This window comes from Neophocaena asiaeorientalis, unplaced genomic scaffold (assembly GCF_003031525.2).
Source record: "Neophocaena asiaeorientalis asiaeorientalis breed wild unplaced genomic scaffold, Neophocaena_asiaeorientalis_V1.1 scaffold40, whole genome shotgun sequence".
NCBI classification, from domain to species: domain Eukaryota; kingdom Metazoa; phylum Chordata; class Mammalia; order Artiodactyla; family Phocoenidae; genus Neophocaena; species Neophocaena asiaeorientalis.
The window spans coordinates 2,307,079-2,323,463 of record NW_020185335.1 but is presented as its reverse complement, the minus strand read 5'-3'; the positions used below and the strand labels follow the sequence as shown (position 1 = coordinate 2,323,463).

Sequence of the window (16,385 nt, the reverse complement as noted above, 5' to 3'; positions counted from 1 at the left end):
TAAGAATATACTCAATAAGATAATGTTATCAATTTTCTGAAAAAATAGTGAAATGGTTCAGAAAATACAAAAGGCAATATGAAGAATTAAAAATAAATGGAAATGCAAAATGAATGGGTAAAAGATGAGGCAGATTAAGTGAGAAGGTGTAGAAGTGTTTAACTGAAAGCTCAGAAGAAAAGGAAAGAGATAATGAGGCAAAGACAGTATTTCAAGCGATGATGGTTAGGAGTTTTCTAGGATTGATTAACGACATCAGTTTACAATTCAAAAAGTGCAATGAACATCAACTGGGATAAATTAAAAGAAATTCATACATAAATATATTGCAGTGAAACTAAAGAAAATCAAAGACAAAGAGAAAATACTAAAAGCAGCCAGAGGGAAAAAGATTATCTTCAGAGGACCCATGGTTAGGATTACAGCTAACTTTTCAACTGAAATAATGGAAACTAAAAACACAATAGGATGGCTTCTTCAAAATGATGAAGGGGAAAACAATGCCAACCAAGAATTCTATAGTTTTTCAGCATTTTTTGGTCTACAAATGTCTTTGTTTTGTCTTCACTTTTAAAGGATATTTTCAATGGGTAAAGGATTCTTAATTAGCCTTTTTTCTTTTCAGCACTTGCATAATGCCATTTTACTATCATCTGGCTTCCATAATTTCAGCTGAAAAGTTTGCCATCAGTATTATTAGTGTTCCTTTTAAGGTAATGTGTTTTTCTTTCTCTAGCTACTTTTATGATATTCCCTTTGCTTTGGTTTTCAGCAGTATTTGTATCACTAAGGGTTTGCTGAGCTTTGTTTAATTAAATGGATTTGTTAATTAATGGATTTGTTAATCCATTAAACCATGGATTAATGTCATTCATCATTTTTAGAAAATTCTCAGCCATTATCTCTTAAATATCTTTTTACCCCATTCTTTACCCTATTTCTAAGACTCAAATTACATGTATGCTGACCTTTTGACTGTGACCCACATGGCCTTTTCTGTTTTGTTTCTCCCTACCGCATCTCATCCCCATTCTTCTTTGTTTTTCTCTGTGCTTCAGTTTGGGTATTTCCTGTTGACCTGTCTTCAGGTTCACTAATCCTGTCTTCTGCTCTGTCTACTCTACTGGTAAACTAACATGATTATTCTTTAATTTCCAATATTGTATTTTCAGTATAATATTGTTATCAAAACCTGACAAAGATAAAATAAATAGGCCAAGATATAGGCCGATTACACTTACAGATATTAATGTAAAATCCTAAATAAAAAATTAGCAATCATAATTCATGAGCACATTAAAAGAATGAGACTTCACAATCAAGTGGACACTATTTCAGGAATGTGAAGATGGCTCACTATTAGAAACCCTACTGATATAGAATATATCTAAGAAGAAAAATTATATGATCTTCTCCATTGATGCTGAAAAGGAATTTGACAAAATTCAAAATATATTTTTTTATTTAAAAACTCAATAAAATAGGAACTGATATAATTAAAACATAGTATAAGTAATTAAGACAGCATAAAGAGACAGATCAATGGAATAGAATAAAAAGTCAAAAAAGACCCAAATACACATTGGAATTCATTATATTATAAAGGCAGCATCTTGAATCACTGGTGTATTGACAAACTTTGTTTTTTAAAAAAAGTGCTATTGGAACAACTTGGTAACCATATGGAAAAACATACCTCACATTTAACATCAGATAAAGCCAAGTGAATAAAATATTTAAATGTTCAATATGAAACTTTAAGAGTAGAAGGGTACACAGAAAAACTTCTTCATTGCTTTCAGGGGGAAACTTTTCTAACTGTGGCTCAAAATCCAGATCCCTCCTACAAAATTGAGAAATTTGATTACATAAAAATGAAAAAAGAAATTCTGCATGGCACAAAAAGTCATAAGCAAAAACAAAAGAAAACTAGGTAAAATACTTAATTCATATCTTAGACATGGAGACTAAATCACCCATTACATAAATAGCTCTTAGAAATCAGTAAGACAATCCAATAGAAGAATGGGATAGAGTTGCAAAAAAAACATAAAGGCCCCCTATATGTACTAAAAGATGCTCAATTTGAGCATCAACTCATAATAAAAGAAATACAACTAAAGATGTATTTACATGCCGTTTCCCCCCATCAGACTGTAAAACAAACGTTTTAGATCATAATTTATAGTCAAGACTGTGGGGAGAAGGCATTCTTATACACCCTGTGGGAATGCAAAATGGTATTATTCTTCCCCAGTCCATGGAGTGAATTTGGTGGCACGGATCAAAATATCTATCAAAATTATAAAACTATCCTATGGCCCACTTCTAGGAATTTATCCTATAGATAAGTCAGAACAAGATGAAGGGTATTCATTACAGCATTGTTCTTAATAACAAGAGAGTGGAAAAGGCCAGAGCACTCATCAAGAGAAGCCTGGTTACATAATCTGTGCTACACCTAGAAGCAGAATTCTGTGCAGGTATAAAAAAGTACCCAGTAATATGGAAAGATCCCCAATATATATGATTAAGTGTAAAAAGCAAGGTTTAGAACAATTTACATAGTATTTTATTTTTGTGTAAGGTGGGAAAGTAAGAATATACATTCACGTTTGCATCTATTTGTATAAAAGCACTGGAAGAGTATACAAGAAAGCAATAAAATGAAAGAAGGGTCAGGTGAATGAGGGAGGATGGAAATAGCACCTTTCAATATATACCTTTAAAATACTGCTTTAATTTTTGACCATATGATTACACTACTCATCTAAAACTTTAATGTTAAAAGGACTATAGGGCATCCAGGAAACATGTAAAGGTGCTAGATAGCACTAGTAATGAGAGAAATGAAATAAATAAAAATAGAATAAAATACCATTTCATAACCATCAGATTAACCAATATCAAAGCGTTTGACAATGCTGTTTTGGCAGTATATTGGCAAGCACATAGAAAAACAAGAATTTTCATATACTACTGATGGAAATACAGATTGGTACAACCACTTGACCAATCAATTCAGTATCCAGTAAAGCTCAAGATACATTTGCCTTATAACTCAGCAATTTCACTTCTAGCTATTTATCCCTAAGGACAATCTCACACAGCTACACAGGACATCCACAAAGACACTCACTGCAGCATGGTGTGTAATTGCAAAAAACTAGGAACATCCTAATATTTAATGGGAGAATAGATAAATTACAGTATTTTCACATGCTGGAGCGTGTCACATTAGTTAAAATGAATCACAGCTATATATCCACGTGTTAAAATCCTTAAAACATAATGTTGAATGAAAAAGTCAAGATGGGAAATGGTATATACAGTATAATACCATTTATGTGAAGTTTAAAACTATTCAAGACAATGCTATGTATTGTTTATGGATAAGTAAATATGTAGGAATGGCATTAAAATGCACCCAATACAGCTCCCCTGAGGATTAATACGTGGGAGTTAAATCAGGAAAGAATAACAAAGCGACTCCAAATCTATAGTCAATTTAGTTATCCATAAAATAAAACATCTGAAAGAAACATATATAGCAAAATGTTGAGATGTGTTAAAATACAATGGTTGTTGATTACCTTATTTCTGTGCTTTTGCACATATCTGAAATATTTCATTGTTGAAAAAACTAATCAAGGGGCTCCAAAAAAAAAAAAAAAAAAAAAAAAAAACTAATCAAGGAAAAGGATTCAAGGGCTTAACTTATTTCATAAAAATCTAGGGGTCAGAGAGACTAATGTCGTCAATTTGAGTTGCACACTGCAAAACGTTCCTTCCCAGAAATATAACAAGAGCCACTGTCTTCTTTTCAAGAACCATTTAATATTGATTTTTTCACTACTATCTTCCAAAAGTCATCAGGTCACAAAGTGAAGGAAGCAATAACTCTTGTCTTCCCCCATAGCTGTTGAAGAACTTGCTTTTCACACCCACTTTCATGAAGACAATCTTAAATAGGGTCCCTCTCCGCCGCTACTTAGACGACTGATAGGATGGAAAGGGTATTATGCCTGCGAGAATGGATGAATTTGCTGTGCCTCATCATTAGTATTTTCTGTGCCCTTGAAGTGCCAGTTACCACTATAGTTTCTTTTCAGTTTCTGAGGTTGAATTCTGCAGTCCCTGTAGATGAGGTTAGCCACAGTCATTTATTATGTTTTAATAAAGACACATTTTGTGGAAGGTCTCATTACATCTTGCAAGTTTTGCTACTATCAGTCAAGCAAAAACCAATATGAACAAAACTGATTTTACCCAGAAAATGTGAAGCTAGCTATATACACAATACATTTCATACTGTGGTTTCAGTTATTTTCAGACAACGGAGGACACAGTAAATAAAATATATGAGTAGAGCCACAGATTCTCTAGGGAACTGTCAAGTTGATGGAAAGAGTGTTTCTCCTCTTCTGGTCACAGCAGGGTCAAATTCACCACTCAAGTGAATTGCTGAATCAAACTTCTTTGGAAGTGCTCCTTCTCTAAAGGGTTCAGGAAACAAATTAAGCAACTTGACTGGGCTTAGCCAGCACACCGGTGGCAATGCCAAAATCGGTATTCTTAATCTGCACAGAAAGCAGTTTAGGATTATAGAAAGCATGCTGGCCTCAGAGGGGGCCAAAGACCTGTACTTCGGTGTATAGTCAGTCATTTAAGCCTCTGGGCCTCAGTTTACTCACCTCTAAAATGAAGGGAGTTACAGAGATGGGCTCTAATGTCCCTTTAAGTACTAACACCTAATAACTTGAGAGTCTTCCCTTGTTATGTAATTTTCGAAAACATTCCACTTCCCTAAACAATCTCTGACCATCAGTATATCCTAACTCTGCCATTCCCTAACCTAAACTGTTGAATAAGAGACAAAGAAAAGAAAACTAGGTCAAGGAATATTTGCATTGGCTCTAAAGCCATTTTAAAAACATTTGGGTCTTTTACGACAACTATGTTTTGCTAGATTTTGTAATTATAATGGCACATGCTTGTAATTCATTATAATAATCGCACAATTGACACAAAGCTCATACAGGTAAATCCGCACGGGTATATTCAGATACATATTATTTAACAGTTTCAACTGCAAGATATCATATCATGCTCAATTACTATATTATATTTTGGTACTTGTTTATTAGCCTTTAGGAGGAAAAAAAGAATTTCTTCACAGTTTATTAGAGTAAAATATATAATTGACCATAAAGCTGCTCTGTGAAGTACTAATATTATGATTGCTTGTATATTTAATAACAATACATCATCACACCTTTGGGGAAAGGAGCCTATTTGCCAACTTCTGATCCATGAATTGAAATATCTCCCCTTCATTAAGAGACCTAATACTTTAAAAAAAATACTGAATAAGTACATTAGCTCTATTTCCTAATTATACCAGTAGTTAATGTCACCTCTAAGTGACAGCAACTTCACCTGGTATTAAAGAAAAAACACTGCTATGTTCCTACTTCTAGCACTCATTCAAGTAACCGAAATTTCAGTAAGAATGTCTTTTTTAAAAAGCCTATTCTAAATATTAATATTTGCTTGAATTCTTAGATTATATAAAGTTTCTCAATACCCAGTTGAAAAGTGTAAAACTTAAGCAACTAACCATTTATTTGTCTCCTAATAGTCAATATTTTCACTTCTCAGTTTTAATGAAATGATAGAACTAATTTACTCGTTCTGATTTTGTTTTAGTTTGGTTTTTGTTTTGTTTCACTGTTAATCAATGTAGCCTTGAGAAATTGTATCCTTAATCTCTTCTGGACAGATTAGTTTGTAAAAGGTACCAAGTTACTTCAGCTTTTTCTCTGAAAGTTTTAGACTATAATAAAAAGGTAACTAAATCATTCCTGGGGTAAAATCGATTGCTTGAATAAGCTTGATTTTACTACAGAAGGGCGTACACAGGAGGAAAGGAGGGGAGAGTTTTGGTTTACGAAAATGCTAATGAGTAAAGTATTAGATATTGGTGAAATTTACACTTGACCTCCTTAATTACTAGAGCACTGGTTCAAACTCTGGTTGTCAAGAAAGCAAAATCTCCCAGCTGCATTTAATCAAGAATGTATCCAGTGGAGGACCAGCAATGGAAGGGCATAAACACAACTGTTAGAAATGTGATTGAGTACTTCCTGTTGAGGAGTATCAGTGTTCCTCCTTCTGGAACACTGAAGAAGTATGAAGAAAAACCGATGCTAAATTTCCCTCCTCAAATCAATTCATACTTCAAACAGCTGCAGAAATTTCAGTAAGATGCTTATTTAGTGAAATGAGAAGCCAATGGTCAAGGCTGCTTGGAAAAGCTCTGTGATTAACTGGGTTTAGGTAGTCATTAATGTTTTTCACTAATAAAAGGTTATAGGTCCTGGTCATTGATAAGGCACAATAAAGATGAAAGCATATCCTTATCAGCAGTTCATTTCACGTAAGGAAAAATGCTACAAGACAGTTTACCTCTATCTGCAATCTTTAGAAAATAACTTTATTCATAAATCAAATTTGACACCAGCACCTCAGGGTATGGAAATCAACTTTTCCATGCATGATTAAATTTTAATACACAAATACTCATTTCCTTTAGCACAGGACTATAAATGTAAGTATGGGTGTCAATCCAAATATTTCCATAAAAGTAAAATCCAGATTGAGGGCCACTGGGAGAACGTGGCTGCATTTCAAAGTCAACAGATTAAGGGAGTAAAAAGGCACATGTAGTAATACAAGAGATTAGGGAGATGATCCACTATAGAGGACAAAGCACTACACGTGAGTTGAGAGTCTGAGTGTGGGTTCTTTTTTTTTTCTTTTAATTTACTTTTTTGGCTACGTTGGGTCTTTGTTGCTGTACATGGGCTTTCTCTAGTTGTGGCAAGCAGGGGCTACTCTTCGTTGTGGTGTGCGGGCTTCTCATTGCAGTGGCTTCTCTTGTTGCACAGCACGGGCTCTAGGTGCGCAGGCTCAGTAGTTGTGGCGCATGGGCTTAGCTGCTCCACGGCATGTGGGATCTTCCTGGACCAGGGATCAAACCCGTATCCCCTGCATTGGCAGGCGGATTCTTAACCACTGCGCCACCAGGGAAGTCCCTGAGCGTGGGTTCTAACTGTGCTTCTGACTAGTTATATGAGTCATGGGCAAACCACTTAATTTCTTAGGGCTTCAGTTTTACACATGCAAACAAATCTAAGGACTAGATTATCACTGAAGTCTTCTTTCAAGTTTTGATTCTATTGATCCATGGGCAATCTAAGCCTGCTGGTCTCAAAACTCAACCAAGTAAAATATTTTGACATTATACCCCCAACATATATAAACTTGTTTGTTTATAAATTATACCCATATACTACAATAGTCACATGTCAATTGTATTAAAAATACAACCAAAAATATTAAAAAAGGATGATGATAATATTTTAAAGATAATTTATTTGATATATTTACCAATTTACCAACAATTAATTATTTTAGTGAGAGCTAAAACACTGACTAACCTTCATTCTTTTTTAAGCTCCTGGTTTAAAATGTTGTGATATAGTCATCTGAAAAAGGTAATTCTAAGGCCACAAATTTTTCCAATACTTCATTTTAGGGGCTGACATAAACAAAAAATGATACCTCACAAAGACATGGAGATCCAGATGGAAGAAATATATCACTGACTGAGTTTATTAACACGTATTTTTTTCACTTTCATCCACTAGTAACACTAATAACACAAAGGTCTTTGTTGAAATTCAGCTAATAATTTTCCCATAAAGGTAACAGTTACTTCACAGTCAAACAGAAGATTCAGACTCAAATATATCAGAAATTGCATTCAACATAAAAGGACTGAAGAGTACTATTAAAAGACAAAGATTCTCAGACTGGATTAAAAAACAACCTGGTGATACTCCCAAGTGTCATACTTTAAATATGAGGACACCGAAAAGTTGAAATAAAAAGGATGAATAGAATATACTATGTACACACTAATCAAAAGAAAGCTGCTGTACGAAACAAGTATCAGATCATGCAGTCTTTGATGTCAGAAATCTTATAAATGATTGAGAAACATTTCATAATGATAAAACAGTTAATTCAACAGTAAGTTATAACAAACCTAAATGTATATACACCAAGCATCATAGCCTCAAAACATACAAAATGAAAACTGATATCACCAAAAAAAGAGAAATAGAAAATTCACAATCATAGTTGGGGATTTTAATGACATCTTCCAATAACTAATAAAATAAGAAGAAAAACATTAGTAGAGATACAGACTGAACAATATGATTATTAACAAACTTGACCTAATTGATATCTGAGGAACTTGTACTCTTTTCAAGTACCCAGGGCTCATTTACCAAAATGGAACACATTCTGGGCTATAATGCTAAGTCTCAACTATTTTCAAAGATAGAAATCATACAGAATTTGTTTTCTGTCACTAGTGGAACTCAGCTGGAAATCAATAACAAAAAGAAAACTAGAAAAATTCCCAAATGTTTAAATACTAAGCAACACACTGCTAAGTAGCCCATGGATCAAAGAAGTAAAAATGGAAATTCTAAAATACTGTCAATTATGTGTTAATGTAAATGAAACATATAAAAACATATGGGCTGAAGATATAGTCAGGTTTGGAGGAAAATTTATTGACTTAAATGCATATATTAGATAAGATGAAAGGTTAAAAATCAGTGCTCTAAGCATCTCTCCTAAGGTTTAGAAAAAGTACAACAAATTAAACCTACAGAAAGTAGAAGGAATGAAATAATAAACAGTAGAAATCAATGATATTGAAAAGAAATGAACAATAGAGAAAATCATCAAAAGTTGGTTCTCTGAATAAAGCCCTAACAATACAGATCAAGAAATAAAAAGATACAAATTACTAATATCAATAATGAAAGAGGAGATATTACTATAGGTCCTAAAGACATTACACAGATTATAGTTATTATAAACAATTTTACGCCAGCAAATTTAAGATTTTAGATTAAATGGGAAAATTCTTTGAAAAAGAAGAAAAGTGGGCCGTGGCCGCTGGGCCTGCGTGTCCGGAGCCTGTGCTCTGCGGCGGGAGAGGCTGCAGCGGTGAGAGGCCAGCGTACCGCAAAAAAACAAAAAAGAAAAGGATGTTCACTCACTATCATCATTTCCATTGATCACTGTACTGAAGGCCTAGCCTATGCAAGAAATAATAAGAAACAAAAGGCTAAAAATTTAAAAAGAAGAAAACTATGATTATTTGCAGATGACTGATTGTATATAAACAAAATCTAATATCATCTACAGATAAATCATGAGCTAATAAGTAAATTTATCAAGCTCTGTAGGTAAATGATCAACATACAAAATTCAGTATTTTGATACATTCACAAAAACTTAAAAAATAAAATTAGAAAAAAACACACTAGTTATAAAAGGAAAAAATGATAAACTGTATTTCATCAAAATTAAATTACTTTGCTAATGAAAAGACCCTGTTAAGAAATTAGAAAGATAATCCACTGATTGTGAGAAAATATTAACAATAATAATTTCTGAAAGACTTGTAGGGAGAATATACAAAAACTACAGGCCAATAACAAAATGATAAATAACCCAATAAAGATTGGGCAAAAACCTTGAATACACACCTGAGGGTAGAAGATAAAAATAGAAGCACATGAAAAGTTACTCAATATTACAAGTCATTAGGGAAATGCAAATTTAAACCAGAAGAGATACCACTTCACTTCCACTAGAATGACTCAAATTAAAACAAAACAAATGAACAAACACAACAGAACAGAAATAGACTCAAAGATACAGAGAACAAACTGGTGGTTGCCAGAGGGGAGGGGACAGATGGGTAAAATAGGGACAGAGGATTAAAAGGTACAAACCTCCAGCTATAAAGTCAATGTCACAGCTCATGCAGCTCAGTATCAAAAAAACAAACAACCCAATCAAAAAATGGGTGGAAGAACTAAATAGACATTTCTCCAAAGAAGATATACAGATGGCCAACAAACACATGAAAAGATACTCGACATCACTAATTATTAGAGAAATGCAAATCAAAACTACGATAAGGTATCATCTCACACTGGTCAGAATGGCCATCATCAAAATATCTACAAACAATAAATGCTAGAGAGGGTGTGGAGAAAAGGGAACCCTCCTGCACAGCTGGTGGGAATGCAAACTGATACAGCCACTATGGAGAACAGTATGGAGGTTCCTTAAAAAACGAAAAATAAAACTACCATATGACCCAGCAATCCCACTACTGGGCATATACCCTGAAAAAAATGTAATTCAAAAAGACACATGCACCCTATGTTCATTGCAGCACTATTTATAATAGCCAGAACATGGAAGCAAACTAAATGTCCATCGACAGATGAACGGATAAAGATGTGGTATATATATACAACGGACTATTACTCAGCCATAAAAAGGAACGAAATTGGGTCATTTGTACAGATGTGGATGGACCTAGAGTCTGTCATACAGAGTCAAGTAAGTCAGAAAGAGAAAAACAAATATCGTATAATATCGCTTATATATGGAATCCAGAAAAACGATACAGATGAACTTATTTGCAAAACAGAAATAGAGACACAGACGTGAGAATGGACGTATGGATATGGGGGGGGGGAAGGGGGGATGAATTGGGAGAATGGGATTGACATATACACACTACTATGTATAAAATAGATAACTAATGAGAACCTACTGTAGAGCACAGGGAACTCTACTCAGTGCTCTGTGGTGACCTAAATGGGAAGGAAATCCAAAAAAGAGGGGATATATGTATACGTAGAGCATATGTATACATATACCATATGTGTACGTATAGCTGATTCACTATACATAGCAGGAACTAACACAACATTGTAAGACAACTATATTCCAATAAAAATTATTTTAAAAAATAAAAATAAAAAAGCCAATGTCACAGGGATTAATGTACAACATAGTGAATATAGTCAATAATATTGTAATAACTTTGTATGGTGACAGATGGTCACCTGACTTACCGTGGTGATCATTTTGCAATACATAAAAATATCAAATCACCATGTTGTACACCCGAAACTAATATTAATATTGTAAGTCAATTCAATTTTTAAAAAAACACATGACCAAGAGCTGGTGAGGATGTGGAGTAACGAACCCTTAAACATTGCTGGCGGGAATGTAAAATGCTTCAACCACTTTAGAAAACTTTTTGGAAGTTTCTTATAAAGTTAAGCATATAACTACTCTATGATCCAGCAATTCTACTCCCAAATATTTACCCGAGAGAAATAAATGCATATGTACACACACACACACACACACACGACTTGTACAATAATGGTTATTAAAGCTTTATTCATAATAGCCCAAAACTTCAAACAATTCAGTTACATTAACAGAAGAATGGATAACCTATGTATAACCAAACAGTGGAATACTGCTCAGGAGTAAAAAGGGAATTGCCAATACACACAACAATATGAATAAATCTCAAAAACATTATGTTGAATGAAAGAAGCCAGACTCAAAAGAGTATATACTGTATGAGTACATTTATCTGAAGTCCAAGAATAAGCAAAACTAATATAAGATGATAGAAATCAGAATCTCTGGGATGGCGGATGGAGGGATTGACTGGAAAGGGGCATGAGGGAACTTTGTGAGGTGACAGATGTTTTATATCTTGAATGTGTTACACAGGCATTTACATTTGTCAAAATGAATCAAACTGTACATTTAAGATCTGTGCATCTTATATCTAAATCGTACCTCAATTTAAAAAGTAACAGAAGAATCACTTACAGGATCCTCAAACATGAATGAATATATAGGAATAAATCTAATCAAAATGTTCAAGACTTATACCCAGAAAACTGCTGCTGAGAGAAATTAAATAAAACCTAGCTACATGCAGGGATAAACTGTATTTATGATGTACACAAAGGATTGAAAACTAGTGGGAAAGGATGAACTACTGCATAAGTATTGCTGAATAATGTGAAAAAAGACATACATTAAAAGCAGCTTTAAGTAGCCCATTAAACTGGAGATTGAAATAACTAAAATACTCAATAAAACATTTTTCAAACTACTTTAAAACTGATCACTAACCTGATAGGAAAATAAGGACATTAAAGCAAAGTGAAGAATACCAGGAAATAATCTAGTGCCAAGGTTGTCTTTTGCCCTAGTGGACTTTGTTAACCCTTGAACTTCTGTTTTAACTATTGCATTGGGTGCCTAGGACAGGACATAAAGTCCAGGGCCTGCCCAAAGTAACGATGCTAAATCCAGAAGCTACAAAACACAAAGAGGCATAAGATAATGATGGGGTTCAGAACACACTACCACAAAATATGGCACCTTGGCATATTAAATATTTCAAGCTGAAGGAACATAAGAAATGGCAGGTGCAAGAGGGATTTTCTTAACTTCTCCTGAAGCAGGTCACAGATCCCCCATGTGAGAGGTGCCCTCCAAGACCAGGTAGAAAGAAGCATGCGTATCTTGAAATATAGAGGGACAGACATCAAGAGGAGCCTGAATAAACAGGCCGTACTGTTTCTCCCAGTTTGCTACTCTTAGCTCATGTCATTTTATTGTCCTGTCATGTTTTCCCACAACTATCCATCATTCATCGAACCAGCATAAAGGAATTCAGATTTTACTACTTCTTCAGATCTTCATTTCCTTATGAAGCCTCCCATATCATGTAAAACTTACATTAAATAAATTTTTATGTTCTTCTCTTGTTAATCTGTCTTTTGTTACAGGGGCCCCATCTTAAAAACATAAATGGGTAGAGGAAAAAGACATTTTTCCTCCTCTACAGATACCATGATTGAAAAACCATAAGAAACAACAAACAGCAAAATAAATAAATAGATGAGCAGACTTAGTATGTTTGAATTACCACATACACAATATAACTATGTTTAATATATTTAAGAAATAAAAGTGAAACATGAAAAATAAGAGTAGACAGCAATCAGATTTGACGAGAACCAAATAAAACTTTCAGAAATTAAAATAATTATAATAATTGAAAAATTAAAACTCAGCAGGTGAGTCTTTGCTGAAGAGGGAATTATTGAATGGGACAATAGATAGGAAGAAAGTATCCAGAGAAGTCTACAAAAAAATGGAAAACATAAAATAGAGATTAAAAGTAATAAATAACAGACTAATAGTAGAGTAAGTAATAGAATAATAAAGTAGTTGGAATTCCAGAATAAGATAATAGAATGGAGACGAGCCAATAACCCACATGGAGAAAAAAAAAAGAAACATGGTCCGCACCTGACACACATGCAAAAATGAAATCAAAGACAAATCATTAACTTAAACTAGCAGCTAAAACTACTGCCCTTCTAAAAGTAAACACAGGAGAACATATTCATGATCTTGGAAAAGGCAAAGATTTCTTAGCAAGAAGGCAAAAGCATTAATCTTGAAAGAAAAAAGGGCTTCCCTGGTGACACAGTGGTTAAGAATCCACCTGCCAATGCAGTGGACACGGGTTTGAGCCCTGGTCCGGGAAGATCCCACATGCCGTGGGGCAACTAAGCCTGTGCGCCACAACTACTGAGCCCGCACGCCACAACTACTGAAGTTCATGTGCCTAGAGCCCGTGCTCCGCAACAAGAGAAGCCACTGCAATGAGAAGCCCGCCCCCGCTCGCCGCAACTAGAGAAAGCCCACATGGAGCAACGAAGACCCAACACAGCCAAAAATAAATAAATTTTTAAAAGTTATTGCATTTAAAAACATGATAATACAGATTTCATAAAAATTTAAAATGTCAGCTCATCAAGAAATATCATTAAGGAAATGAAAAGGCAATCTACAGACTGGTAGAGAAAATTAACAACACATATACTTGACAAATGACTAGCATTCAGAATAACAAGTTGTTAAGTACTCTTACAAATTAATGACAAAAGGAAAAACAACTCAAAAATGAGCAAAAGACTTCAACACTTAATTTTAAAAGATACATGAAAAGGTGCTGAACATCATTAATCATTAGAGAAATACAAATTAAAACCACCAGAATACATCACTTCATACATCCAGTATACCTAAAATGAACAATACAACACTATGGGTAGGCGAGGGTGTGAAGCAACTGGAACTCCCAAGCTTTGCTGGTGGGAGTGTAAAATGGCACTACTTTGAAAAACTGACATCCCTGGTGGGTTATGTACTGTGCTCTTAATCTTCCACTGTTGGGTTACATGGGCCAAAACTTCCCCCTTTTGCTTAAGCTAGTCCAGGTTAGGTTTTTCTTACTAGCAGCCAGTGAATTGTGGACAACACTAAAACATAAATATAGATTGTGCCACTGATTATGAATTGTTGTTATGCTGGGCAGTGTGGAGCCAGGACCACTTAACCACACGTCCTTATTATGCAAGGCCTTGATTGATCCTGCTCAGATAAGCATCCACAAAGTCAGCAGCTCTGAACTATGACCTAGGTATCATTTGTTGCTTTTTCTCTGACTGTGCACTTCTGTTTTCTCCCTACAGTGCCCTTCTGATGCAGACAATCTGGGTCAATCAACACAAATGGGTAAAAAAGAAGTGAGAAGGAAATGAGAAAAATCATGAAATAATAAATAGTAGTAATAAATATTAATTTGAAAACCAACTTCAGAGACTTGCATAATGTACGTGCAGTTTACATGACCACAGATTAAATATTTGCAAAAACAGTAAGTGAATTTTCATTACTATCCTGAGTGGGGCCTTCAAGAAAATGCTAGCAGCAATAAACAAAGTCCTAGATTTAAGTAAGACATTTGTATATTCTAAGGATTAAAGTAACCGGATCTTACATCCAGTTAGAGGACACACACGAGAACATTCTGAACTCGGGTTTGTATCTTTTATATGTTAGACTAATGCAGCAGTAACTGGAAAACCCACGTGTTATTACGTTACCTTCAAGTTTCCACTTACGTATAAATAACCTCAATCTACCAGTGTAATTTCTGGGTATGGGTTTCTTCCGTTCCTTCTGAGTCCCATATTTCTCAGGCTTTCAAGCACAGGAGAAACTGGTAGGTGGGATTTATACGTGGCTCAGCATCATTTCTGCTGGAGGCGTTCAGTCTTTAGTTCTTTACCTTGTGGGTCTTAGCTTACTCTAACGCAGCCAAAATAACCATTTCCTGTTTTGCCTCATCATGTTTTCCATCTGACCTTTCTTAAAATGTAGAACTTTTAACAAAGAATAACACATACCTGTGTCGTAATACACAATAAGTTTTTCGCTGTGATTGCCCACGGTTTGTGGCTCAAAATCCACTTCTAGTTGCATGGACTCTCCTACATTAAGAGTTCCAACAGACGGCTCTACAGAGAAGGGCCTGCAACACACATGGAGACACATCATCAGAACACATTCCTATATGTACACATATAGCTGATTCACTTCCTTGTACAGCAGAAACTAATGCAACATTGTAAAGCAATTATACTCCAATTAAAAAAAAAGAACACATTCCCGACTAGTGTGAGGGGGAAGGGGAGAGGAGACATGAGTTCCAATTCTGCAGACAACACAGACCCGACACCACAATTCAGTGATTCATAAGTATACTTTCCCGTTAATGTGAAAGAACTTTAGTATTAATGTTAAAATAACAGTAATAGAACAACAAATGTAAGAAAAACTTAAATGATGCATAATATTCTTGTTTGTATCCTTGCCATTTAGCCTTTCTTTTAACATTCACTGAGTGATTCCAGTAAAGGACAGACTTATAACATGTACGCAAATACTGTAATTTGCAAAAGAACAGTACCTTCAAAGGGATAAAAATCAAGTTTTGCGAGAGTTCAGCGAAGAGAGGGTTTTATGACGGAAAAACATACCAGAGTCTCAAAAGTAAAGTGATCACACAATCACATGAGGATAAGGGGAGGGCAGTCTAACAAGGGGTCTTTTTAAAAGGGGGGAAGGGGTGTAGGGAAACTGCAAGAGACGATGCAATTGCCCAGGGTTGTTACCAGTAGAACTGTTACCACCTCTAGGCCCAAAGAGCCAAGGAGGAGTGGTTTTGAAACCCACCAGAGTCGTAAGAGAAGGCTACATTATGAGGCTCAAAGGGCTTTAGGTAAGAGAGACAGTCAGCCCAGGAGACCTCACACATAGGACACTAGGGGGAAAAGTGCCTTGACCTCACATCCTTTGCCTGATTGCCTGCTGGGACTCCCACTGGCTGAACCCAACCAGAAGCCAAAGGCATGGGGAGTCTAATGACCTCTGCCATACGGGTTAGCCTCCTGGGTGAGAGTAAGCTGGGGAAGGGTGGAGAGCATTTGGAAAGGCAAACTGGGGACATCTGTGTCTTGAAAATAGAATTTGGC

The 16,385-nt window shown here is 35.1% G+C and overlaps 1 protein-coding gene across 1 annotated transcript in view; it reads right to left on the bottom strand.

Moving 5' to 3' along the window:
• Positions 1 to 16,385, bottom strand: part of HYDIN (HYDIN axonemal central pair apparatus protein) — a 431,085-nt gene that overhangs the window by 284,858 nt on the left and 129,842 nt on the right. The window contains exon 8 of the mRNA XM_024735584.1: positions 15,258 to 15,382. Coding sequence (XP_024591352.1) covers positions 15,258 to 15,382 — 125 coding nt within the window. The remainder of the gene's footprint in view (positions 1 to 15,257; positions 15,383 to 16,385) is intronic.